This window comes from Pogoniulus pusillus, chromosome 4 (assembly GCF_015220805.1).
Source record: "Pogoniulus pusillus isolate bPogPus1 chromosome 4, bPogPus1.pri, whole genome shotgun sequence".
In the NCBI taxonomy this organism is placed as follows: Eukaryota; Metazoa; Chordata; class Aves; order Piciformes; family Lybiidae; genus Pogoniulus; species Pogoniulus pusillus.
This window is the reverse complement of record NC_087267.1, coordinates 38,639,298-38,665,454: the sequence shown is the minus strand read 5'-3', so window position 1 is coordinate 38,665,454 and position 26,157 is coordinate 38,639,298. Positions and strand designations below refer to the sequence as shown.

Sequence of the window (26,157 nt, the reverse complement as noted above, 5' to 3'; positions counted from 1 at the left end):
ATGTTAGACTCTCCTGACTTTTTCACAGGGAGAAAGCAGGAAACAGGCTTTCTGATGTCAAATGTATGTACCAGGATTATGAATCCTAGCTCCTATTGCTTATATGCCTGACCATGCTGGAAAAATGACATTGTTTCTTTGAGCACTGGCTTTGCAAAAAGCTTTTTGATTATAACTTTTATATGTATTCCACTCATTCCCCTCCTTAAATTTAACATCCCCTCTTCAAGAAGCAGTGAGTGGTACAGTCCTTTATAGAAATGCCCATGTAAATACTTCCTAGTCAGCTTCAGTATTTCAGGGAATCTATGTTTGACACTGCAATGAAAGTCTGTTTTTTAACTCCAGCATGCATTTGTGCTTATATATATTTAATAGTTGCACTTCAGTCTGCACAGTGACATTTCAGTGGCAGCAGCTCAAAGAGCTGTGCTGGATCTGGGTGAGGTATAATCAACATCACACGTCTGCGAGGGCAAATTCTCCATGACATGTTGCCTTTCTCTTGATAATGTTACTCTCATCCTTAGTGATGTCAGGTGGCAGGGAACCAGAAACTGCAGATATTGACTGCAGAGAAAGCAATTTGTCTTCTAGCTCGAGCCCATCTATTCTTACTGCACCTCTGACTTAGAAGCCCATGGATTTTAGAGTGTTGTGCCTTGGCAGGCTCAGAAGGAGCAGGCAGCCAAGACAAGATGCTCAGCATTCAAGCTTGACCAGATAGTAAGAGAAGGTTGAGATCTTCTCCTGCTCTTTCCCCCCATCAGCATCAGAAAAGATCATTGGAGGCACTGTGCAGCTGCTAGCAGGTTCTGAAAGTTGGGGGGGTTATTTTGCCTAAAGTAAGGCAGATGTTGTCCTAAATATCTAGGCAAAAGGAACGAAGCTGAATGTTTTTCCCAGCCAGCAGTGAGTGTGCTGACAGAGAGATACATCTGATTGTGGTCACTGATCTTGTGTTTTTATTAACAGATACAAAATGACCAGTGCAAAGAGATGGATTCCACGGCTGACAAGTGGGTGAAGCTAACAGACAATGGAGAGTGGGGCTCTCATTCTGTAAGTGTGCAAAAAATTCTTTCATGGAGCTTTTTTTCCCCACTTATAAATGTCTGTGATTTCTGCTCAGCAGGCAGCAAACAAGGGCCAAATCCTGTGAATGCATTTGAAGAAGCACAGCTTTCCTAGTAGTGATGGCAAGGCCACTGAGACTTCTAAGGTGCTGAGAGCACAGACATTGTGCAGATGAGCTCAGTAGTTCATGGCTACGCCTGGCTTCCACTCTATCATATGCTAATTCCCAGAGACCTTATGGCAAAGACCTAGCATAGGCAGCATTATGCCAGTAAAAACAGCTTTTCGTGGGCACAGGACAGCAGCACCTTCTCTGTTTTCCACGGACTGTATTCTCCCAGAGGAAAATTCATATTCCCAGGCTAACTATGGTTGGCAGTGCCTGTTAGCTCAGGTACAGTGTGAGTCACATTGGAAGGCAGGAGAGCTGGGTGAGGAGGGGTGGGTAACACAGACTGAGAGGTAGATCCGAGGCCAGGGCATTGACCTGGGGGAGCTGAGAGGTGTAGACAGCATCTGGGTGGAAGATGGTACAAGCTGAGCTCATCATCTGGAATGTACAAATGTCTTCCCTGACTATGAAGGTCACTTGGATGCCTATCTGGAATATAGACTCACACAAGCTAGGTGAGATGACCATTGTGGTTCTCCTCAAGGCATTTGTTGGCACTGCAAATCCTGCCGTGGTGGCATCTTTAAGCTCAGTTTTGCAGTTGTTTCAGCCTCTGCTCTCAGCATGCTTGTCCTGCTGCACCAGGGCTCATGTTGAGCATGCAACATGATACTTGGTTCATCATAGTTCCAACCAACTTCTTTCTAGTTCCCCAGAGGACAGCTGTTTGGGGAGTGAGAGTTACAACATGATGTATTTTCACTTTTCCTGGATGAAGAAAAATAATTGTTGTCCTGCCAGGTGTGTAAATCTCATTGTCCTGGACATTTCTGCTGGGAGAGTTTATCCCTCTTTTTGTGAGAAGATATAGCACCTTCAGGCCAATATCACTACACTGGCAGTAGGTATGTTGTGCTGGGTAGCAGGCATGGTACAGCTTTGCAGGCCGTGCAGGGTCTTGGTAAGCTTGTTGTGTTTAGTGAGTAGAGTGATAGGGTTACACAGGTGAGTTGAAGGCAGCAGGCAGCAACATTGCTCCCAGAAGTGATCCTACCTTCCTCCTGTCCCTTATCCCAGCCATAGGTCCCAGCCTATGGTGGCACAGAGGTTGTGTAGCTATTTGCTGAACCATGCAATGAAGACAAGTAGGTCAGCGGTTGGAAACTGGGTTGTTTTCTGCATCTCATCTCCTGTTCAGGGTCAGAAATGAGCAAGAGGGATGGTGCTGCTGCTGGGGACATTCATGGTTTGTGCCTGGCTTGCTGATCATCTTTCTGTAGTGTTAGATGCAGGCAGAGTGTGACCTTTTAGCCTGTAAACAGAGCTCACTTGTGAGCCTGGAGTTTTTAACTCTGGGTCATGCTGGGTTTCTTTATAGAAGTGTATCATGGGGCTTTAAAAGCAATCTCATTTGCTATATCTGAGCACAAATCTAGAGATAGAAGTTCCTGAGTGCCAGGAGTGGATGGATAAATGCAGAAACAGTTTTTCCAGGTCTGCTTACAAGGTCAGAAACAGCTCCTGATGTTTTCCTATAAAACTAAGGTGTTGAGAAGCTGTTTTATGAAGCATGCTTTGGCACTCGTCAGAGACATCTCTGCAGAATCTGCCTAGCTGTCTCCCCATTACTTCTGGACTCACAAAGGAGCTTAGGAGAAGCCAGGACTGATGCTAGAGCGTGAGCAATCAGAGTAATGGAAATAAGAAGCAAAACAATTTCATGGTGAGGGGCAGTCTGCTAACTGTTATGTGTGTGTTGTTGCAGGTGACTCTGAAATCAGGCAGCAATATATTATACTGGAGAACAACAGGGATTCTCATGGGGTCCAAAGCAGTAAAACCAGTTCTGGTGAAAAACATCACTATTGAGGGTAAGTGATATTTGCTTTTAAGGTCTTATCTTACTTTTTCATCTCAGTGTTTGGCAAGTGCCATTTCTGGTGGGTTCTACAGCACTGCAGTGGCTTTTTTTAGCCCCCCTGTCCACTGTGTCCTTCTCTGAAGTGTACAAACAGAGAGCAAAACTTCACAATGTTCAGAAAAAGGCTGAAAAAATGATGTAGCTGGTAAATGGTGCCGTCTGCTGGAGAAGACTGGCTTAGCAAATAGAGACTGGAAGGAATAAACAGGTGTTCTTTTATGTAGAATAGAGAGACCATAATTATGGGTAAGCCATTCAACAGTGAAAAATGAATATACACATCGTTCCTCTGCATTAGACAGTTTCATTTAAACTATATTCTTACCTTGAATGGTTGGATTAGATGATTTTTGAGGTCACTTCCAACCTGGTATTCTATGAATATGGAACAGACTCCCCAGAGAGGTTGTGGAGTCTTCTTCTCTGGAGCCTTTCAAGGCCTGTCTGGATGCATTCCTCTGTGATCTGTGCTAGATTGTGTGGTCCTGCTCTGGCAGGGGGGTTGGACTCAATGATCTCCTTGGGTCTCTTCCAAACACTAACATCCTGTGGTCCTGTGAATCTATGAATCATAACAGTGACAGTTACATTACCATTTAAACAACTTAATTAATCTGGGATTGCTCTTTTGGTCCTGTTCTAAGTATAACCAGACTTGGAGTTTCTTACATGGGTCAGGCTTGCACTGAGGAGCAAAGATTAAAGACCTAAATTATGAGTCAGCACAGCCAAAAGTGTCTAAAATGAGTGGTGAGAGTTTGTGAATTTTAAGTAGTGTTGTGCAGTTGGCTTGCTTTCCCCCAGAAAAAGGTAGGCAGTAGTTATGGAGCATAACTCTCTGTATTTAAGTGGTTTACCTGCAATTTACCTTACAGGAGTTGCATATACATCTGAATGCTTCGCATGTAAGCCTGGTACCTTCAGTGACAAACCAGGTTCATCTGGCTGCCAGGTGTGTCCAAGAAACACTTATTCTGAGAAAGGAGCAAAGGAGTGCACCAAATGTAAAGAAGAAATGTATTATGCAGGTAATCAAATGGGTTAAGCAAAACCAGGAGAGTCTGACTATGTAAGATTCCATGGGCAGATGTTAGAATGATTTTATCCAACACGGAAGTTTAGCCTTCAGTTGATGTGACAAAAGAGAAGTAAATGAGAGACTTCCCTAAAGCTGCAGAGGGCAGATATATACGTGGTAAAGGGTTGGACTTGATGATCTGTGAGGTCTCTTACAACCCTGATGAGACTGTGATACTGTGTGATACTGTAATAATAGGTCACAGCTGCTCTCAGCTAAAGTCATGGTGCTATCATGAAGGGATGGAGAGAGCTGTGACCTCGAAGGCAGCAGTTCTGAAGCGTAGTGACAGTCGTGCTGTGCCCTCTCGTGGTCATTTGTGTTAACGGTTTTTAGCTTCACTGCCTTCACATTTATCATGTTTGGAGGAACTCCTTTTCCAAATCCTCACCCAACCTGTCCCTGCCTCCTGTGTCATTGGAAGATGTGATGATCTAGTTGCAAACTTTAGTCCCCAAAGCCTGCATTCCCATCTGTCATTAGCTGTGATCATCACATAACTGGCAGAATGCCTTCTTCATAGTCAAAACATATTCAACATTCTTCCTTGTAGTAATCTGGTAAGAAAGCTTCTGAAGAATCAGTTACCAAACACAGCCCCTGCTATCACAGGTTACTGCAAACTTATGTCTGTGGAATGGAAATTTTACAAAGAAATCTGGGTAGGGGAAAAGCAGCCAATGTTTGTAAGGAAGTTTCTAAGGGCCTAGATTATTTTTGTTCCTTATCAAGTGAGAACCCATTCCTATGCTTGGCAAACTACCCAAGCTACTACCTGAAGGTGAAGGGGTGGGGTGAGAGTTTGGGTGGCTCCCTGGTTGTACTGCATCAATGAATTTCAATGTGACGGTGCAAGTGTAGCTGGTATTTTCCCTATTCCCATACTTCAATTCAGAGGAAGGTTCATTTATAGTCCATTAAATGTTTGATTTTTCTTTTCTGTTTTGTATTTTTCTGCTGACTTTAATCTGCAGCACGTTGAGATTGTTTCTAGGGACTATTTTGCAACGTTAATGTCCTGTTCCTCACCCTTTCTTTTTAGATGAGGGGTCCAGTGCATGTATCGGCCGTCCTCCGTGCACAAACAAAGACTTTTTCCAGATCCATACCCCGTGTGATAAGGAAGGGAAAGTAAGTAGAAGGCATAATACTATTTTAAAGCTCATTGAGCTTACTGTTTTGTCAACAAGGCAGGGTTTCTAGGAATCTCTTTCCCAATTCCTTCCCCAGTTTTGCATCCAGTATTGAGTCTCTGTGAGGCTTTGGGCTTGTCCTGTAGCTGGCTTCTCTCTAGTATTTATCTACCTGTAAAAGTCTGTCTGTCATAAGTCTGCTTAAGGAATCTGTAATTGTGAAATACTAAGCTCCTTGCACTTGTGTTTAGTCTGACTGGGCCACTGGTGCTACCTTTATGCTCATAAAAAGACAGGGTTGGAGCACAGGATGAAGTACTGTCCCAGAATGTTTTTTAGTTAGAAATCTTTCCTGGTATCCTTTTGGCTCGTGACAACTTGCTCTGTCCCAGCAGTGCCCAGGCATAATTCAGGTGCTACTGTGGCATAGGAGTATTGAACATGACCATACCTATTTCAGGAAGCAGTGTTGGGCTGCATAGGTATGGCATGCATCATGTCCCTCAGTTTTAACATCAAACAAAAGCCTGTGATCTGTTATCTGTTGAAAAAATGGTCTATATATATATATATATATATATGTATGTATGTATATATTTAAGCAGAGCTTAGCTGCTAATAATGTGGTTTCTCATTGAATGCCCCAAAATACCTGGTTGTCTCACTGAATGCCCCCAAATACCTGGACTCTCAGAAGGTTATTTCACCTGGAGAAATTAGATCCACTGGGTCTTTCATAGAGGTAGCTGCTGATGGAGCAGCCTGGCTTTGAAGCTCTCCTGCCCTTTGTCCCAGCAGTCAAGAGGGGATTTTGATGGGATTTGGAGAAGAAACTCTATTTATTGGAATATGGAGTCCAGAGAGTGGTGTATGTAGGGCTGGGTGATAGGTTGGACTGGATGATCTTGGAGGTCCCTTCCAACCTGGTTGGTTCTGTGATTCTATGTGTCCAGGTCTGTTTTGTCTGGTTTTTGACCTTTTCCATCTCTTTTCTATCTGAATAGGATGGCAAGTAGTCAAAATCCGTAGCACCTGTAGGTTGCTGGCCTAATATTTGCTGCCAGGATGAAGTATTTTAGAGCATCCTCATCAGCTAGTTCTAAAATGAACCTGAGAGTTTGCCTTAATAAGAAAACATCAGTAAATTTAGCTTTAATAAGGAGGCATCAGTAAAACTAGCTCCAGACCTGGCAAACTTTGCAACCTGGTCTTGATTCATTGATTCTTGCTCTGTTAACTGCCTGTAATGATTTGAGGAATTAGCAACTGCCACACCCCACATACTGCTTTAACTGCAACCTACTGCTGATTACCTTGTCATTGCTCTGTAAGTCAAGGCTGCCTGGCATTGAATAGGCTCTCACTGTTGACCCTCGTCCTGCCTCCTCTATAGCCTTTACCTTCACTGATGGACCTCATAAAAAATCAAAGTGGGGCTTTCTACAGACATGCTTCATCTTCCATTTACAACAACATGTGTCATAGACACACAGATTCTGACTGGGGTTTCAGGACTGCTCTGACCGTTTAGTGCACTGCTTCTCTGGAAATATGTCCAGGTTTGCTGTAGTCTCCAGCTGTGTCTCCATGTGATTCATCTCAAGTAGAGGCCTGACTCTCCAGTCCATCTTCAGGTGAAGAGTGGCTGTAAAGCACCAGCCTAAAATGTCTATTGATCCGTGGCTTACTAAAATCAGCCAGGTTTTTCACTGCTGTCTCCCTCCTGCTGTCTCCTCTCCTTGTGTAGAAGTGAACTCAGGAGATTTAGGCACTTGACTCCTATTTCACCTTCCTACTGCTGTAAAAGTCCCAGACACATTATTTCTACCTCAGTCTTTAAAGCCCTCACTTGAGTGACTGTGGGCACTTTCTGACCCTTCTCTCTCTGCTCAGACACAGCCAGGTTAGCACGTACAGCATGTCTGATATCTGGGCAACCGCAAAGGCACTTTGACACCTAATGACCCTTTTTATTTTAAAAGCTGTGCACCCTGATGCTGCTGAAGTGTTTCTGGAGCAATGCAGACACAATACAGGTCTAAGTGTTGAGGAAAAGCAAGGGCAGACTGATCCATAAAGGACAGATGCCACAGGGACAACGGGAGCAGTCCCATGGTACTTGAGCAAAGCAAGCAAAACGGACCCATCATCACTGGCCAGATTCAGCCAAGGTTGCCAAACAAGTCCATAATGATGAAGCACAATTGATGTCAAGCTGGGACATCAGGTCCATGAATCAGTCAGGGTGTGGGTCAACTAGGGTGCAGAACCTGACACAAGCGTGGATATAAGGCAGTGCAGGCAGGGACAAAGGGCGAGAGCCTCAGCTTAATTGCAGCTCCCAGGAGCTGGAGCCTGGGCCTGCACTGAGAGTTTTTTCCAGCTTTTTTAATAACAGTTTCAAAGATGATCAATACTTCTTCCTCTGTGTTACCAGAGAGCTAACCTGGAGTGCAAGAAGTGCAACACCCAAGAGGGCAGGTGCGTGTACTCAGGGTCCTGGATCAGATTCAGAAGGTGAAATCTTTGCTGCTGTTGCCTCTGGCCTAAAGGATCCCTGGTGACACTGCTGAGACCAAAAAGTGGAAGTACCCAGAGAGGCAGATATGGCCAGGTTAAAGTCTTACCAGTTGAGTTTCTCAGCTATGGAACTCAGAAAATTTTTGTCTTGATGTATTAAATTTAACCTTTGAGGATAGACCCAGAGTCAGATGAAATTTGAAGCCCAGCTTTGCAGGTGATCCATCTCATCTGAGCCTTTTTCTGAACACAGAAACTCATGTTAGTGTTTGTAAAACGCTCCATATGTGATCTGGAGGGACTGGAGGGGGACTGGGAGAGCTCCTGTGTGGCTTTGGCATTTACTAAGTAGATGAAAATGGATGGAGAAAACTTGAGGACTTTTCAAAGAGCAGGCAAGTATGGAGAAAAAAAGCAAAACTTCTGGTGTTCCTTGCTAGCAGATGCCTCCCAATACAGAGATTTTATAAAGGAGGTCTCTTCCAACCTGGTTGATTCTATGATTCTATGAATGCAGAACTCATTACATTTTGGGTTGCTGTGATTGTGATGCAGAGATTGCAGATATGCAGCTGTTAGAATTATTTCTCTAAGTTCCTCAGAAACATTTTCATGGGAAAATTCATTAGATAAATCAGAATGAACAATAATAATTTCTTAAAGCCTCACATTTTTGCCTTGCTCTTAAGGTCTGATATCTTGCTATTGCCTGCGAACCCAGTCACTCCTCTCCCTTCTCCATACTTCCTTTATTGTCCTGAATGTGCAAGGTCTGCTTTTGGCCTGAAATACTTGGAATACCCTAATTTAGTTTACAAAGGAGATACTGATTGGTGCATCTAGTCCTAAAGCTTTGTAACACAACATGTGAGATAATTGTCTTCTCCTTCCAGACACAGATCATGTACAAATGGATTGAACCCAAGATCTGCAGAGAGGATCTCCCTGGTGCATTGACCCTCCCTCCTTCTGGAGAAAGGAAGGATTGTCCACCCTGCAATCCTGGCTTTTACAACAATGCCTCATCTTCCTGTACTCCTTGCCCACCAGGCACGTTTTCAGATGGGACTCAGGGTAGGTGTCCACAAAAAACACTTGCTCGTGTCCCTGAAAGAGGTTGTCTACTTATATGTGACTTAATTTAATTATCACAGTATTATCAGGGTTGGAAGAGACCTCACAGATCATCAAGTCCAACCCTTTACCACAGAGCTCAAGGCTAGACCATGGCACCAAGTGCCACGTCCAATCTTGCCTTGAACAGCCCCAGGGACGACGACTCCACCACCTCCCCGGGCAGCCCATTCCAGTGTCCAATGACTCTCTCAGTGAAGAACTTTCTCCTCACCTCGAGCCTAAATCTCCCCTGGCACAGCCTGAGGCTGTGTCCTCTCGTTCTGGTGCTGGCCACCTGAGAGAAGAGAGCAACCTCCTCCTGGCCACAACCACCCCTCAGGTAGTTGCAGACAGCAATAAGGTCACCCCTGAGCCTCCTCTTCTCCAGGCTAAACAACCCCAGCTCCCTCAGCCTCTCCTCGTAGGGCTGTGCTCAAGGCCTCTCACCAGCCTCGTCGCCCTTCTCTGGACACGCTCAAGCATCTCAATGTCCCTCCTAAACTGGGGGGCCCAGAACTGAACACAGTACTCAAGGTGTGGTCTAACCAGTGCAGAGTTCAGGGGCAGAATGACCTCCCTGCTCCTGCTGACCACACCATTCCTGATGCAGGCCAGGATGCCACTGGCCCTCTTGGCCACCTGGGCACACTGCTGGCTCATGTTCAGGCAGGTATCAGTCAGCACCCCCAGATCCCTCTCTGTTTGACTGCTCTCCAGGCACTCCGACCCCAGCCTGTATCTCTGCATGGGATTGTTGTGGCCAAAGTGCAGCACCCTGCACTTGGAGCTATTGAACCCCATCCCATTGGACTCTGCCCATCTGTCCAGGCGGTCAAGGTCCCGCTGCAGAGCCCTTCTGCCCTCCAACCCAGCCACATCTGCCCCCAGCTTGGTGTCATCTGCAAACTTGCTGATGACTGACTCGATGCCCTCATCCAGATCATCTATGAAGATGTTAAAGAGGATGGGGCCCAGCATAGATCCCTGAGGGACACCACTAGTGACTGGCCGCCAGCTGGATGTGGCACCATTCACCACCACTCTCTGGGTCCGGCCCTCCAGCCAGTTCCTAACCCAGCACAGAGTGTTGCCATCCAAGCCATGGGCTGACAGCTTAGCCAGCAGTTTGCTGTGGAGGACAGTGTCAAAGGCCTTGCTGAAGTCCAGATAGACCACATCCACAGGCCTCCCCACATCCACCAAGCGGGTCACCTGGTCATAGAAGGAGATCAGGTTAGAAAGGCAGGATCTGCCCTTCCTAAACCCATGCTGGCTGGACCTGAGCTCTTTGCCATCCCTCAGGTGTGCTCTTATCACCCCCAAGATAACCTGCTCCATCAGTTTCCCTGGCACTGAGGTCAGGCTGACAGGTCTGTAGTTCCCAGGTTCCTCCATCTGACCCTTCTTGTGGATGGGGACCACATTGGCCATTTTCCAGTCTCCTGGGACCTCTCCGGTGAGCCAGGGCTGCTGGAAAATGATGGAGAGTGGCTTGGCCAGCTCAGCTGCCAGCTCTCTCAGCACCCTGGGATGGATCCCATCTGGTTCCATGCACTTGTGGGTGTCCAGATGGCTCAGCAGGTCCTGAACTAATTCTTCATGAATTTCCAGGGGAACACACCGCTCCCTGACCCCATCCCCCAGTTCAAGACGCCACTTGCCTCCTGAATGATTCATTGTCATAAGCCAGCATTATTTTTTCATAAAATACTTACTAAATAACATTGGAGAGAGGGAGCTGGATTTCTGTTTTCTCTCTGAAGTCCTTTCTCATCAGGGATTTCTGCTCTAAGTTGACCTCTTGTGTTCCAGATGGATTTGTTGATAAAGGTTACTTTATTCTAAGAGTTATTTTAAGGGATTCTGAGAGGGGAATACAAACTTTCACAGTCATTAATTCCTCCCTACCCTTTCTCCTTTCTGTGCCAAATTCTTCCTCATGCAAATATAATTTTAAGCACTGTGAGTACTCAGCCAGCTTTGACTAGGCTAATCTCTGACTTGTTGATCCTGAGCTATATTGGCCTAGTGATCACCTACAATGTTTTGAGGGAACTCGTGCTTAGCAGTGCGATCAAACCTTCATCTGAAGCCATTAAAAAGGAAGTGTGGCTTGGGAGATCAATTACATGTTATTTACCATGAGGTTATGCTCTGCAACCTGTAAAATGCTGTTCTTGTTTCCACTCTTCTGATGCTGATAGCTCTTTGACTATTTAATTAGAAAGGAATAAATTATTTTCTTTGCTCATCGCTTGCCTCAAGGTGTCCAACCCAATACCTCTGTTCTTTAAAACACTGTTTGAGATGTTCCTTGGCTGTGTGATTTTCATTTCCTGCCCTCTTGCCTTGTAGAATGCAAAGCCTGTCCTGCTGGCACTGAACCATCTCTTGGATTTGAGTACAAGTGGTGGAATATTCTGCCAGCCAACATGAAGACATCTTGCTTTAATGTTGGCAACTCCAAGTGCGATGGGATGAATGGTGAGCAAACTCCCTGTGCTGTTATGTGCCTGTATTTCTTCTCTGCCACTGATCACAGCTGTAGTGGAGTGCCCATCAAAATGAGTATGTGCTTGGTTGTGTGAGTCACAATACAGTTTCTTCCCATTTGGTTAACTGCACCAGGCTTGAGATTCACTGTATGATGCAATGTCATGATATCATAAAGAAGAAATAGAAGATATCTCGTGTACTAGAAGAGTGCAGGAGCCTAGAAGTTCCCTCAGTTAAGGACCTTTTTCGCTACAGACTTTGTGGCATCTGAATATCGCCACTGAAAAAAACCCAACCCCCAAAAGCACAACTAAGTGACTTCTCTCTAGTTTACCTCCTTTCATGTTTTGTGATGACTGTGGTCCTTCAGGTCACATATAAATCTTTTGGAAAACTTAATTAAAGTCTGTGATTTCACTCATTTCACACTCACAGCTTTCTCTCTGCATGTGTGCTGAGACTGCAGTAGAGAGCAGTCACACCTCACTGGTGAAAATGATCCTGTTCAGGACTTCTTTCACCTCCAGTCTTCTCTGAATGATTTTTCTCAGTCTGATAAACCCTGTTGAGCTGATGTAACTCAAGCTTTGAATTATGCATGTTGAGCAGAGGGATGCTGAAGTATATGAATAACACTTAACACACAGATTCATTTGATTCATCTGTTTTAAGGCGAGAAGGGATCAGATGGATCATCTCCTTTGAGCAGCCAGCACAGGTCAGGGAATTTCAATTGCTTTGCTGATTTCAAGGTGACATTTGCCTGTAAAATCAGCAGTTTATACAATTACTAGAATTATTCATTCAAAGCCATTATTATACTGCTCTATAGTTATTACCAGACATCTTTAAAATGTGCTTAAGTACTGAATTACTGAAAGTGTGGTAATGTAGAATATTCTTTTGCTGTATGACCCAGAAACCATCCATTTCTTACTTTTTTTTCTTCTTTTTTTTTTTTTCATATGAAGGCTGGGAGGTAGCTGGTGATCACATCCAGAGTGGGGCAGGAGGCTCTGACAATGACTATCTTATCTTGAACCTGCACATCCCAGGATTTAAGTAAGGAACAGGATTCCCCCCTCCGCCCTCGCCATCTATTTCTCATTTATCTCTGTGTCTTACTCCTATTTCACGTTACCCTTTCAATGATCTGAATCTTCCTTTCAGAAGTGAAATGATGTCATGAATAAGAAACAGGAGGAAAGTTTGATTTTATTCTTATGTCCCCAGTCGGCCCACTGTAGCAGACTGTTCTGTAAGACCTTGATTTTTGGCAGTGTTTGCTTTAGACTGAGATGCAGCTGGTTAGCTGTTTGGAAACTGAGAAAAAAGATTTCTATCGCTCTATTTCTGAATTATCCCAAAGTAACCATCTACACCTGCTGTGGAGTGGATACTCCTGCCTGCCCTGAAAGTGTTTCATAGAAACCCCAGATTCTTTGTGCTGTGACTCTGGGCAGACTGCATAGTCTGTGCTTCGCCTCAAGCCAGTGTAGACATACAGGCACTGCAGGAGAATAGGACATCCCATCTCTTCTGGACCCTCAGATAGGGTGAAATAACTCCTTGGGCTGCTTGAGTCTGTGTCAAAGAAGCAAGCTTAGACTTTTAACTGAGACCAGATGCCAAATACTGTGACAGGTGAAGTGTGGCAAAATGAACCTCACCTTCCCTTTGCTATATCTAAACTGAGAGGGTTGTGACTTCTTACAACCAATGTGCAGACCCTAGTCTTTCAATTAATCAATCACTCACAGAGTCAATCACAGGATACCAGGTTGGAAGGAACCTCAAGGATCATCTAGCCCAAACTTTCTTGGGAAAAACATGATCTAGATAAGATGGTCCAGCACCCTGTCCAGCTGAATATTAAAAGTGTTGAGTATTGGGGATATCGCTGCTTTCTGGGAGAGATTGTTCCTGTGGCTGATTGTTCTCCTTCTGAAAACTTTTCCTCTTCTGTTTAATTTGACAATATGGGCAACAGGAAGTAAAATCAAAGAAGCAAGATACATATCCATAGAAAAGCTTGGTGTCCCCCCACTTACTGTTTTGTACTTTGCAGGAGATACCCTGAATACTTCTGATCTGTGTGAAACTCCTGAAAACATCTCTTGCTAGTGGAGAGTCAAAGCAATCAAATTGGTGTAAATCACTTAAAGCATGTAATCCATTTAAGCCAAAACTTTCCCTACCAGTATGGTCAAATGTGAGTGTTGATTATAAGGAGGGAAGTTTAACCATAAAATGTGAGTGTTGATTATAAGGAGGGAAGTTTAGCCATAAAGAACAATAAAAAAACCCAACCCTGCTGCACCTGATAACCAGTGCAGAGATCCTGTGCAAACCCTTCTGCAAGTGTAGGTTTTATGTGACAGGACTTTAATAGTTTCCTCACTGTACTAAAAACAATTTAAAGGATTGACTGCTGCCTGTCTGGAGTGTACCTTGTAAATGTTTTGTTCCTTCTCTGTTAAACAGACCTCCAACATCGGTGACAGGAGCAACTGGGTCAGAACTAGGACGGATTACTTTTATTTTTGAGACCATCTGTTCAGCAGATTGTGTGCTGTACTTTATGGCAGTAAGTGAGCCCTCTCTCCCTGTGCCTGAGGACTGTGCCTGGTATTCCACATGTTGCTTTAATATCTCTACATGGGTGTGATTAGTAGCACTTGGTTTGTGATGACTAAGATTAAGTATGATAGTAGTTTAATATCTGCAGTGCCCTTGCAGGAAGGATTTAATGAATGGTACAGCAAAATTCCCCTACCACATGAGTTGTGAACTATTCCTGAGTATCTATTTTAGAAGAAACCAATGGACACAGAAGAGCCAGATTTTCCCTTCTTGAACAGACTGATAAAATTCTGAGTCTGTCTTGTGCAGTCAAGATGCACAGAATTTTGCACAAGATGTCAGAATTTTGTTAGTCACAAGTGAAGATGTGAGATGGAGGAATGGGAAATAGGAAAGTTTAGAAATTTAGACTTGATCCTGTCAGTGACCTGGGGGATCAGTAGGGCAACAGACACATGTTTATTTGTGAAAGCTGCCCTGTGTTTTACTTTCCTCCTCTGCTTATTAAAAGACCATCACCTGAGGAGGGTAATGAGATCTGCAACATCTCCCTGACCCCTTCTGCTGCAAAGGGAAATGGATCCTATTCTGTATTTAGTGGTACTTTTGAGGAATATGATCCTAATTTAAAGACAATTAATTAGAATTTAGGTGGCAATTTGAAAGGAATCTGCCTTTAGTGGTTATTTGAAGGAATCTATTTTAAAGGATAAGTCTCTTTCACTGGAACGGTTACAGTTGATGGAGAATGAGGAAGAGGAATTTTGTTAGATTGAACAGGTTTTCTATGTGTAAACTTTGAAGCTATCTTACTGGCCTCAGTTCTGTTTCACTGGAGACACCAACAAAGCAGGTGCTGGAAACTACATTTTTTTCCCTTTGAATTTTAGCTTTCCCCTTTCTGTGGTGTGGTATCTGCATGTTTTATACCTAATTAGATCTTCAAGTCCAAAAAAAAGCACTGTGCTGAATCTGTCCTTATTACAGTTATAAAGTCCTGCCATGGGACTTTGAACTTAACTGGGTATCTTTTGGAACAGAATCTTAGAATCATAGAATGACCTAGGTTGTGAAGGGATCTTAGAGATCATCTACTCCAACTTCCCCACCATGGACAGGGATGCCTTTCAACTAGACTCAGCTGGTCAAGGCCTCATGCAACCTGGCCTTAAAAAAACCCAGGAAGGAGGCATCCACAATCTCTCTGGACAGCCTATTCCAGTGTCTCACCACCTTTGTACCGAAGAACTTCTTCCTAAGATCCACTTTGAACCTACTCTCCCTCAGCTTCAAACCATTCCTATTGCTAGAGACCCTTACAAAAAGTCCCTCTACAGCCTTTCTGTAGTTTCCCTTCAGCTGTTGGAAGGCAACTCTAAGGTCGCCCAACAGTCTTCTCCAGGCTGAGCAACCCCAGCTCCTTCAGCCTACCCTCATAGCAGAGGTGTTCCAGTCCTTGGATCATCTTTGTACCTCTCCTCTGGACTCACTCCAACAGCTCTGTGTCCTTCTTATGATGGGGACACCAGAACTGGATAGGGTATTCAAGATTGGGTCTCACAAGAGCAGCGTAAAGGGTCAGAATCACCTTCCCTACACTGCTGGCCACGGTCCCCTTGATTCAGCCTATAATATGATCTGCCTTATGGGCTGCATGAACACACTGCAGGCTCACACTGAGCTTTTCATCAGTCAATACACCCAAGCCTTTTTCTTCAGAGCCACTTTCCATCCATTCCACACCCAGCCTCTATTTGTGCATGGGACACCCATTCACAATTAAATTTCTGTTCTGTTTGCTCTCTTATATTAAGTGTTGAATGTAATTGTAAAGTCCTTTATATATATTAAGCTTTACATTACTGAAAGCTGGTGTTTAGTGTAGTATGGCCACATTTTGTTTTTGTTTAATGTCCATTTTATAGGATGTTAATCGAAAAAATACCAATGTGGTGGAATCATGGGAGAGAAGTAAAGAGAAACAATCCTACACCCACATAATTTCCAAAAATGCTTCCTTCACATTCACCTGGGCCTTTCAGAGAATAAGTGAGGGCCAAGATGTAAGTAATTCTTTATGCATGGAGCTTTATAGCACAGCTTTTCTTGGACACCCACTCCCAGATCTCCTCCCCTCCGTTGAAGCTTGCAGATGGGACAGAGCAGCTGTCACTATGTAGCAGCCCTTGCAAGGCAGCTGTGGGTCCACGTGTCTGTAGAAAGGCAGACATGTGTAAGTCAATCCCTGAATTGGCGCACTGGTGCATAGAGCTGTGGTTAGTGTCCAAATGCAGTGATGACATCTTGTTGGTTTCCTTGTGTCATGCTCCAGAGCAGACAGTTCATCAATGACATGGCAAAGATCTACTCCATCATGGTGACCAACGCAGTGGATGGAGTGGCTTCTTCTTGTCGGGCCTGTGCACTGGGTTCTGAGCAGTCTGGCTCATCCTGTGTGCCCTGCCCAGCAGGACACTACATTGAGAAGGAGACCAGCCAGTGCAAGGAGTGTCCAGCCAATACCTTCCTGTCCATCCACCAGGTCTACGGCAGGGAGGCCTGCATCCCGTGTGGGCCTGGCAGCAAGAGCACTGAGGTACAGAAACCAAGCATCTCTGACTGCTGGACAGACAGGGTTTGTTGGGATATAAGCAGTCAAAGGGCCAGTTTTAGTGCAGGTATGTGCCTTGTGAGATTTAAGTATAAGTATACTTATAAGTTCCCACTCTTCCCAAGTCTAATTTCCATTTGCAAATGTGCAACAAGAAGGTAAAATTGACCACTCTGCCTTATGAAAAGCTGTGTTGGGATAGTGTATGATCAGGGCAAGTACAGACATTACTTCCACCTAAAATTGTCTCAGACTCTTCCTGTTTTAAACTCAGAAACTTCCTCAGCTGGATAGTGTTTCTGTACCTCCTGATATCTGTAACAAGTTCCTCTGATATGGAATTGCCATTAAGCTGAGATAAACTTTTGTCACATGCAGCATCCTTTGGCAAGGCACTGCAAAGGGACTTGAAGAAGTGTTTGTATTCTGCTGTCTTCAGCTGTGTTTGTATCCTGCTCCTGTTTACTAAGCTGTTTCTTGTGTTTCCTTTGCAAGATGTCAGTGTAACTGGGGCCATGTCCTAGTATATCTACAGGGCTTTAAGATGGAACATTGGGATCCTATAAGAACCCACAACAGAACAAAGCAAGAAACTGTGTCTTCTTGGCTAATGCAGCAGACAGCAGAAAGGTTAGGCATAGATAGCATTAAAGTCCTGATATGTGATTGCAAGGGACTGAAACAGGAACAGAAGTTTTCTTAAGGGAAAGGTGAATTACAGGAAGAGGACAAAGTTGCCTTCCATGCTTGTAAAACAAAGCAGTCCTGTCTGCACCTGCTTGCTTCTTTAACTCTTAGGTGAATGGTTTGCTGCTGATCCATAACCAAGCTTTAATGCATTCCTCTCTTTCTCTAAAGGACCACTCTGCTTGCTTCAGCGACTGCCTGCTGTCGTACGTCAAGGATAACCAGAGCCTGAATTATGATTTTAGCAATCTCAGCCAGGTGGGCTCATTGATGAGTGGACCCAGCTTCACCTCCCGAGGCACCAAGTTTTTCCACTTCTTTAACATCAGCCTGTGTGGAAATGAGGTGAGCTCAGCTGGTGTTGAGAGTTGGGAGGATTAACCAATTTGCTGCTCTGTGGGATCACACTGAGACAGGATGAGTACTGCCCTACAGCTGTAGTGTCATTGACACCATGCAAATATTTTCCTCTGCATCTTGCTTGGCAGTGCAAGAGGACTTTCGAGCAGCTAATTTTCCAAAGCAGAAATGACAATGTTTTAAACATAAATGACAATCAGAAGAAAACCCCTGTTACGTCCCTACCTTTTCATAGTCCTTGTGCCTTCAAGTCACTTGGGCCACAGCCCTGACTCCTATGTTGCTACCAAGAAGCTCAAGTTAGTCTGAGTCTTTCAGCTGCAGTTTCTTTCCCTTGTGACTTGACTTGAGATGTTGCTGTCAGTGGAGTGTCTGGTCTCACTCTGTCAGTGGCCAAAGTCCCAGTTTGTGACTTCAACTGCATCCTTCTGAAGTGATGAAACAGTGTGTTTTGTTCATGACTGCAAATCCTCTTTGTCCCAGAGTGAAGATTTTTCTGTCTGGTCTTGGACTGTCACACAGGTTTCAGAGCAGTACCAGTGATGTGTGTTGTTCCATGAAAGCCAATGTGTATAGTTTGCATTAATGCTTATCCCTGTAAAGTTCTGAACTTTCTTTGCTCTGTACCAAAGGGTTTGCATGAGTTGAGGCAAATGAGCACACACATTTCTTTACACTAAAATGTCAGAGAGCCAGAGTACCTCTCCGTGAAGACAGGCTGAAAGAACTGAGACTGTTCAGCTTGGAGAAGAGAAGGCTGTGGGGAGACCTTGTAGCTACATTTCAATATCTAGAGAGGATCTATGGGAAGACTGAGGAAGGACTTTTTAGAAAGACTTGTAGTGATAGGACAAGCAGCAATGATTTGAAACTGGAACAGGCTAGGTTTAGGTTGGACATAAGGAGGAAGTTCTTTCAACTAAGGATGGTGAAACAATGGAGCAGCCTGCCTAGAGATGTGGTTGAGGCCCTGTCCCTGAAGATATTCAAGACCAGACAAGATGTGGCCCTGCACAGCCTGGTCTAGTTGAAGGTGTCCCTGCTTACTGCAGAGGGGTTGGACAAAATGACCTTTGAGTCCCTTCCAACCCAATGTAATCTGTCAACCTGTGTGTCTGTTTTGCATACTTTTACTCTTAAAACTGTATTGAAATACCATCTGAATTAGAGCTGCTGGCAACTAAACCCACAAAGGTACAAGTAGCTCACTCCCCCGTGGAGATGTCACTTCCCCAAACTGCTAAGATGGTACTACAGTACTGCCAACATATGGATAGGTTATGAGTGCTTGGCATTTCATCAGGGCAAGATGTGTCATTAATTGCCTTTGCTCTGAGGTTCTAACACTGATTGTGACATACGGCATTAAGGCAACCTTGAAGACTATCTACCTGTTTAGGGATGTCATGGATTTGTGCTCTGAAAATACTTTATCTGGAATAAATCCCAAATAAGTATTCTGCAGTATATTCTATAAAGACAAGGGAAATATGATTTCACTTTGTAAGCCATTCTGTTATGCTTTGCAAGTAAACACTGCCCTGTCAAGTTAACCTAAGGAGAGTGCTTTGTAGCAGAGGCTCCTAATCAGACACATACCACACATGACACCCTGTTCCTGAGTCTGTACAAGACTTTCATCAGAGCTTTGACAATCACACCTTTGGTTGCTGCAATTTGTCCCTCTCATGATAGAAACATCAAGTTGTTTCTAAGGTGGGCTAATGAAACTCCCTGCAGTTTGCAGTCGGGAAATTTGCAATGTCTCCCAAATTTTTAATGTTTTATCAACTTGTACAGAATTAACCCTCCTGGGAGGAGTGATTTTGAACCTGACCCCAGGTGGTTTTGACCCCTCCTCAGGGGTGGGTCTGAACACTACCAGGTGTGGTGGTTTAGCTCACTCCCCCTTCCTGTTTAAGATCCATAAAAGCAGGGGGGCTTCCTGCATTTGCTCTCTCCCCTGCCTTTGTGCTCATCTGAAAACACCATTCCTGTTTTCCTGCTGCTCTTTGTCTTACCACGTTGGCCATCACCCCACGAGGTGGACAAAACCCATTGCCATCAAATCTGGTTGTATATTTACATGTTTTGTATCTTGTTTCCTCTTCCCTATACCTTTGTAACTTCCCTACATCATATACCTTTTATTTATTGCTAAACTTCTTTTAACTTCCAAATCACAATGAGTTTATTTATTTGGGTCTGCACACCTTTCCTTTCTCTCCATCTAATTCCTTTTCTTTTGGGAAAGAAGGGGGAAGAGGGAAGGGCATCCTATAAATTGTTATTGGTTCTATCAACTATATTTGAGTCTCTGGGAAATTTAAATTAGAACTGAGACACAACTATCAATGGCTTCCCCCCACACTTTTATTTTTCTGATTGCCCACAGGGGAAGAAGATGGCTGTTTGCACTGACAATATCACGGATGTTACTCTAAAGGACATGGTTGCAGAATCAGAAGATATTTCCAATTTTGTGGGAGCTTTTGTCTGTCAGTCCACCATCATCCCGTCAGACAGCAAGGGTTTCCGAACAGCCCTGGCTCTGCAGTCCAACAGCCTTGCTGACAGGTTCTTAGGTACATGGTTTGGCTTCTGCTTGTTGTTGTCATGGGTGTCCTTCATGTATTTAGGGCTGCAGAATAAATCCTTCTAAGCAGTGCTGCACTGCCTTGGGGGAAGAGCATAGGGGCAGCCCAGGACTCAGTCTCACTTTGTTCTGGAACCACGAAGCAGATCTGGACAGATGCTGTTGCTTTTTGCTGCTATTTCAGTTCAGCAGGTGGCTGGAGGAGAAGGCTTAAGGGTTAACTCTGTTCTTTGCATTCCATGCCTGTATTTCTGACTCTTCCTTGTGTTTGGTTCTGGTGGATCCTACAGTGCATTGAATTTCAACACAAAAGTCTGGAGAATGTAATTAAAAAGCTCTGGTTTTCTTTCACGTTTCCTACCCGCTTCACTCAGGGCAAGACCAATCACCCTGGTAGCCACATTAGTCCAACTGTTTCTGCCCATGCCAAGTCCTCACTTGGCAATTCAAGAAGAAGCTGGTGCTGGGACATAATTAGGTCAGAAACGAAGAGGCTTAGGGCAGCATGGGGCCATGCACATCATTAAGCCTTGCACTGCTCCAACTCACCAGTTCCCAGAGTCTGGGGCCAGATTAGACAATGATGTCATTTAGCCTGCTCACCTATCCATTACAGGCACTGAGTGTTTCTACTCTCTCCCTGGCACTGAGCCCAGAAACTCATGTTTGACAAAAGCACATCTTTGGAAGAGCATTCAACCTGGACTTTTGAGACTGCCTGAAATAAAAGCTTTGCCACAGTCACTGGTATTTTTTCTTGCTGGTCAAACACTATCTCTGTATTTTGTTTTAAAGCAAACTTTTTTCCTATTTGAATTTGCCTGGCTTCAGTTTTCAGCTCTTGCTTCTTATTATTCCTTCTCCATTCCACACCCACATTTTCCTCTTTGGAAAAATATTTTATTTACTGGAATCATCACACCCTCCCCATTCTGCTCTTCTGATAAAATAAGCAGACCAAGTTCTTCTAAGTCTCTTGCTGGCATGCATTTCTCTTAAACATCTGAATACTTTTGGAGACTCTTTCTGCAGCCTCTCAGTATTATATTTTCTGAAATCATGGACATCAGAATGGAATATATTCCAGTATTTAATTTATTATAGTGACCATAAAATAATTTTCATGCTTGTATTTACATGCGAGGATAGAACCTCTGAGTCCTTCTTTCCCCAGGCTGTTGATGTTTAATGATGGCTTGTTGGATCTAATGTCCACTGTAGGCTTTTTTAAAATGAAGTTACACTTTCCAAGAGAAAAAAAGAAATCCTTCTTCCCTAGGACTGATCTTCATCCTTTTCTTCTCTTGTCTTGACAAAACTATGTTTAGTTTGATTGGGACCAGGTTACCAAGTCAACCAAGTTCTCTGTGTTTTATTCCTGGTCCTCTTGTCTCATCTGCACACTTAACCAACAGTGATTGTATAGTTACTTGGAGATCCTTGATGGAAACTTGAATTTTGGGACTCTGATATAATTTCCTAGAGAAGCCTGGAGATATGCCACATTTGATGACAATTTCCCATGTCCAGATAATTTTATAATTAGTTAGTTAAATAGTTTTTAATCCAGAGTGTACACTTAATTGCTGTGATACTGCTAACTTTTTAATTAGAATCTCATCTGGTAGTTAGTGAATAACTTGATAGCTTTACATAATTTTCTTTAGCAACCAAATTCATCAGCACTTAAGGAATGAAATCAGATTTGCTAAACAAGAGCTGTTCTGCATAAACTCATGTTGACTGTCATCCATAATGTATCTGTCCATTAACTGAAGCCCATCTTCCACTTACCATTGCTGTTACTTTGCCTCATTGTTTTAGGTGCATTGCAATTTGGGTCACCATATTCCCCCCTCCATCAGTCTTTTGACTGTTTGCTATCATTAAAGTCTCTGTGAAAGGTCATTCTTAGGTAAAGGTTTGCTAGTTTCTAAGCATGCATGCCAAGTAGATGCCAATATCCTCTTCTGCCACTGAAGGAACAAGATGTTCAGTCATTGACTTGGAAAGCAAGGAGGTCCATTTTTTCTCTAATAGAGAGACAAGATGTCAAGCTCTTCTGATGCTTTTTCTTTACCATAATTGTTACATTTTCAGCTGGTTGAAGTTTACCTTTCCTATCCATAAGATAGACTCATAGAAGTCATTGAACGATTTAGGTTGGAAGGGACCTCAAAGATCGTTTAGTTCCAACCTCCTGTTGTAGGCAGGGACACCTCCCACTAGAAGAGGTTGCTCAAGGCCTCATCCAACTTGGCCTTGGAGACCTACAGGAAGGAAACAGCCACAACCTCCCTGGGAAACCTGTGCCAGTGTCTCACCACTCTCACTGTAAAGAACTTCTATTTCTAGTATTTCTAAAACCCTCAAACTCTTTTTCTTGTAAAGGCTTTTCCTTGAAGCATTTAGCATCTATTATAATTTTTTTCTGTATCTTAAAACTTTTGCTTTTAGTCAATTCTCTATTTCCCCTCTATTATGCTTATGAAAAAGATGCTTATTTACTCTTTTACTGATGTTCTATGATTCTGTGATTCTCATACAAAATAGACTCTCAGTCAAAGCTACTGTCATTCTTAAGGGAATCATTGTGGCTTTTTGACCATATAATAATAATTATTATTATTATTATCATTACTATTATTTTTCACACTTGACTTTGCTTCTAGTGTTCATAGTTTTGAGACTCTACACTTTGAGCTGACATCTCTACAGTACTGCACACTGGATGGGAATATTCTCTTATTGCCCTATTGAATATAATAAGGTCCCTAGGACCTATCATCTTCCAGCCTAGTGAGTAATTGTCCACTGTCTTTCAATGCTAATTGAATTTACCCTACAGTGTCCTTGATGAGAGCATACATTCTGATGTCAGCACACGTTCTTGAAGTGGAAGCACCTCCACAATAACCTGACATCCTTCTGCACATGCTCCTGATGGCTGCTGCGGCACAGCTGTTCTGTCTATTGTGATGCTCTGTAGCTGTCCCTCACTTTCAAGCCCTTCTGAGCAGTATTACTGAGCACGTGGATCCATATGCTTTCACAATCCAAGGCTCTGATCTGTCCTACGCTGAGTAGCAGTGCTACTGCAAACTATCACCTTTGTTATCTACTATATTTACAGTTTCTAGCTGTGACAATCATCCTCCTAAAGTCAAGTCAATGTCAAGCCAAAGACCTAAAAATGCAGCTGGACTGTCTGAATTGTTGCAAAAACAAGTGGAAAACTTCTTTTCTTCAGTCTTTCCTGTCTTCCCACCAGCCATTGGCTGCTACCATTTTTTTGGTACTGTTCTAGCAAGTGTTCACTTCTCTAGAAGGATGCAGCCTGTGCCATTTTTACAGCTCTCTCCCCTAAAATGTTGCAGTGTAGCACCGGCATTCTCTGTCTTCTTTGGTTCATGGAGTTGGAAAGATCCCAAAGATCTTTGGTTACTTGAAATTTCATGGTTTTCAGCTCTTCTCTAGTATCTGTCCACACATGTGTAACCTGTGTTATTCCACACACCAGCCTGTCATTTGCCTCAAAATGTCCCATCAAAGCTCTTCAGAATCTTTGTCATTGTAGCTCTCAGTTTTTCCCCTCACAGTACTGAAGATTCCTCAGGGTGCTACATGGTTATGTTTAAGTTAGGGTTATACCTTCAAGGGCTATGCTTTGAGCCGTTGATTGGATCAGATTTCTTCAGCAGTCCTTTCCCAGCCTAAATTGTTCCGTAGTATTCCAGGATTGCTTTAAACTCATAAAAAAAGAGTACAACATGTTTACACTGGTGCTTTTTTATGAAATCTTTGTTCTGTTATGTCTGTATGAGGAACCAAGTCTGAATGAGAATAATACAAATCTGCAAAAATTCAGTTAGAGTACTATAAATTGTATAAAATACAGTATGCTGTTGACACCCATACTTTTCAGACATAGAAAATGTTTTATGTGAACCCTTCAAAAATCCATTCTTAGCTTATCCCTCTTTTCTTTTTCTTATGTTTTAGGAGCTACTATTGAAACAACGCTGGGAAATATAAGCATCAAGACAGATATGTTTCCTCCCTCGCCAAACAAAATACTTGATGTTCATTTCTTTTACAAGTAGGTAAAATATACTGTTTATTGATATGCCACATTTCTTTGTCTTTTTAAAGGAAACTGAAGTTGTGAGAGGAGGTCTTTAATCCACCTTTTTTCTTTATCACTTTAATTGGTATCTGGATGATATTGGTTAGCATATTGAAGAATATCTTATGAAATCAATAAACATTATTTCACAGTGTCACAGTATTATCAGGGTTGGAAGAGACCTCACAGATCATCAAGTCCAACCCTTTACCACAGAGCTCAAGGCTAGACCATGGCACCAAGTGCCATGTCCAATCTTGCCTTGAACAGCCCCAGGGACGGCGACTCCACCACCTCCCCGGGTAGCCCATTCCAGTGTCCAATGACTCTCTCAGGGAAGAACTTTCTCCTCACCTCGAGCCTAAATTTCCCCTGGCACAGCCTGAGGCTGTGTCCTCTCGTTCTGGTGCTGGCCACCTGAGAGAAGAGAGCCACCTCCTCCTGGCTATAACCTCCCCTCAGGTAGTTGTAGACAGCAATAAGGTCACCCCTGAGCCTCCTCTTCTCCAGGCTAACCAATCCCAGCTCCCTCAGCCTCTCCTCATAGGGCTTGTGCTCAAGGCCTCTCCCTAGCCTCGTTGCCCTTCTCTGGACACGCTCAAGCATCTAACCTAAATTAAACTTGATCTTTAGAGAGTCATACCAGAGCTGAGATACTTCTAGGTGACATTTCCTGTGAGCAATACCTCAGTTTGAGTAGGAAGTAGCTCAAAGATCACCTCACCTGGAGTACTGCATCCAGCTCTGGTGCCCTCAACACAAGAAGGACATGAACCTGATGGAGTGGATCCAGAGAAGGACCACGATCAGGCACTTGTGATCAGGAGGCTGGAACAACTCTTCTATGAGGACAGGCTGAGGGAGCTGGGGTTGTTCAACCTGGAGAAGAGAAGGCTCTGGGAAGAACTAATAATGACCCTCCAATACTTGAAGAGGGTCTACAAGAAGGCTGTTTTCAAAGACCTATACTGATAGGATGAGGGACAATGGCCTGAAATTAAAGAAGAGTAGATTTAGACTGGATGTTAGACGCAAGTTCTTTACCATGAGGGTGGTGGAACGCTGGAACAACTTTACCAGGAAGGTAGTTGAGGCCACATTCCTGGAGGCTGTCCAGATCAGGCTCAAAAAGGCTCTGAGCAACTAGTGGAGGATGTCCCTGCTCACTGCAGGGGCTTTGAACTAGATGACCTTTGGAGGTCTCTTCCAGTCCAAACCATTCTATGATTCTATGTTGTGATGGTTTGGGTGTTCCCCGCCCTCCCACACTTTGGAAATCAGCCAGACTGGACTCAGCTGCTCTGGAAATTGAATGAAGCTTATATTTACAGCTTAGCTCAATATACAAGCAGATATTTACAGTGTATACAGTTATAGACAGAAATACACAAGGTAAAAGGTAATACAGAAACACAACTCCCCTCCCAGAAACCTGAGTCACCAGCAAGGCCTCCCAACTGCCCTTCCACCTTCTCCCACCCCTCTCTACCTTACCTTAGATGTTGCCTTGTGCCCAAGGAAGATTGGAGGGTTGGCCAGGGGGGTTAGGAAGCAGGTGGATTAATCAGAGAGATGGCAGGTTAGGTTAGAGAGAAAAATGCAGCCCAAAGCCTAGACAGGGAGCGTCTCCCTTATCTGTTTGTGTTCTTGTTCTCATACATCTCAGAAAGCCCATGAGCGAAGTAGACATCACCATTGTTGTTTCCCTTTCACAGCCTGTAATCTAGTTGTTCTCACTGAA

At 43.7% G+C, this 26,157-nt stretch overlaps 1 protein-coding gene across 2 annotated transcripts in view; it reads left to right on the top strand.

The window, feature by feature from the left end:
* ELAPOR2 (endosome-lysosome associated apoptosis and autophagy regulator family member 2) overlaps positions 1–26,157 on the top strand; it is a 117,695-nt gene that overhangs the window by 77,376 nt on the left and 14,162 nt on the right. For both annotated transcript variants that reach the window (XM_064142592.1, XM_064142593.1), the window contains exons 5-17: positions 976–1,062; positions 2,955–3,060; positions 3,986–4,138; positions 5,231–5,319; positions 8,735–8,915; positions 11,313–11,441; positions 12,425–12,515; positions 13,938–14,040; positions 15,962–16,099; positions 16,369–16,632; positions 17,506–17,679; positions 20,090–20,279; positions 24,293–24,389. In XM_064142592.1, the coding sequence (XP_063998662.1) occupies positions 976–1,062; positions 2,955–3,060; positions 3,986–4,138; positions 5,231–5,319; positions 8,735–8,915; positions 11,313–11,441; positions 12,425–12,515; positions 13,938–14,040; positions 15,962–16,099; positions 16,369–16,632; positions 17,506–17,679; positions 20,090–20,279; positions 24,293–24,389 (1,802 nt within the window). The remainder of the gene's footprint in view (positions 1–975; positions 1,063–2,954; positions 3,061–3,985; positions 4,139–5,230; positions 5,320–8,734; positions 8,916–11,312; positions 11,442–12,424; positions 12,516–13,937; positions 14,041–15,961; positions 16,100–16,368; positions 16,633–17,505; positions 17,680–20,089; positions 20,280–24,292; positions 24,390–26,157) is intronic.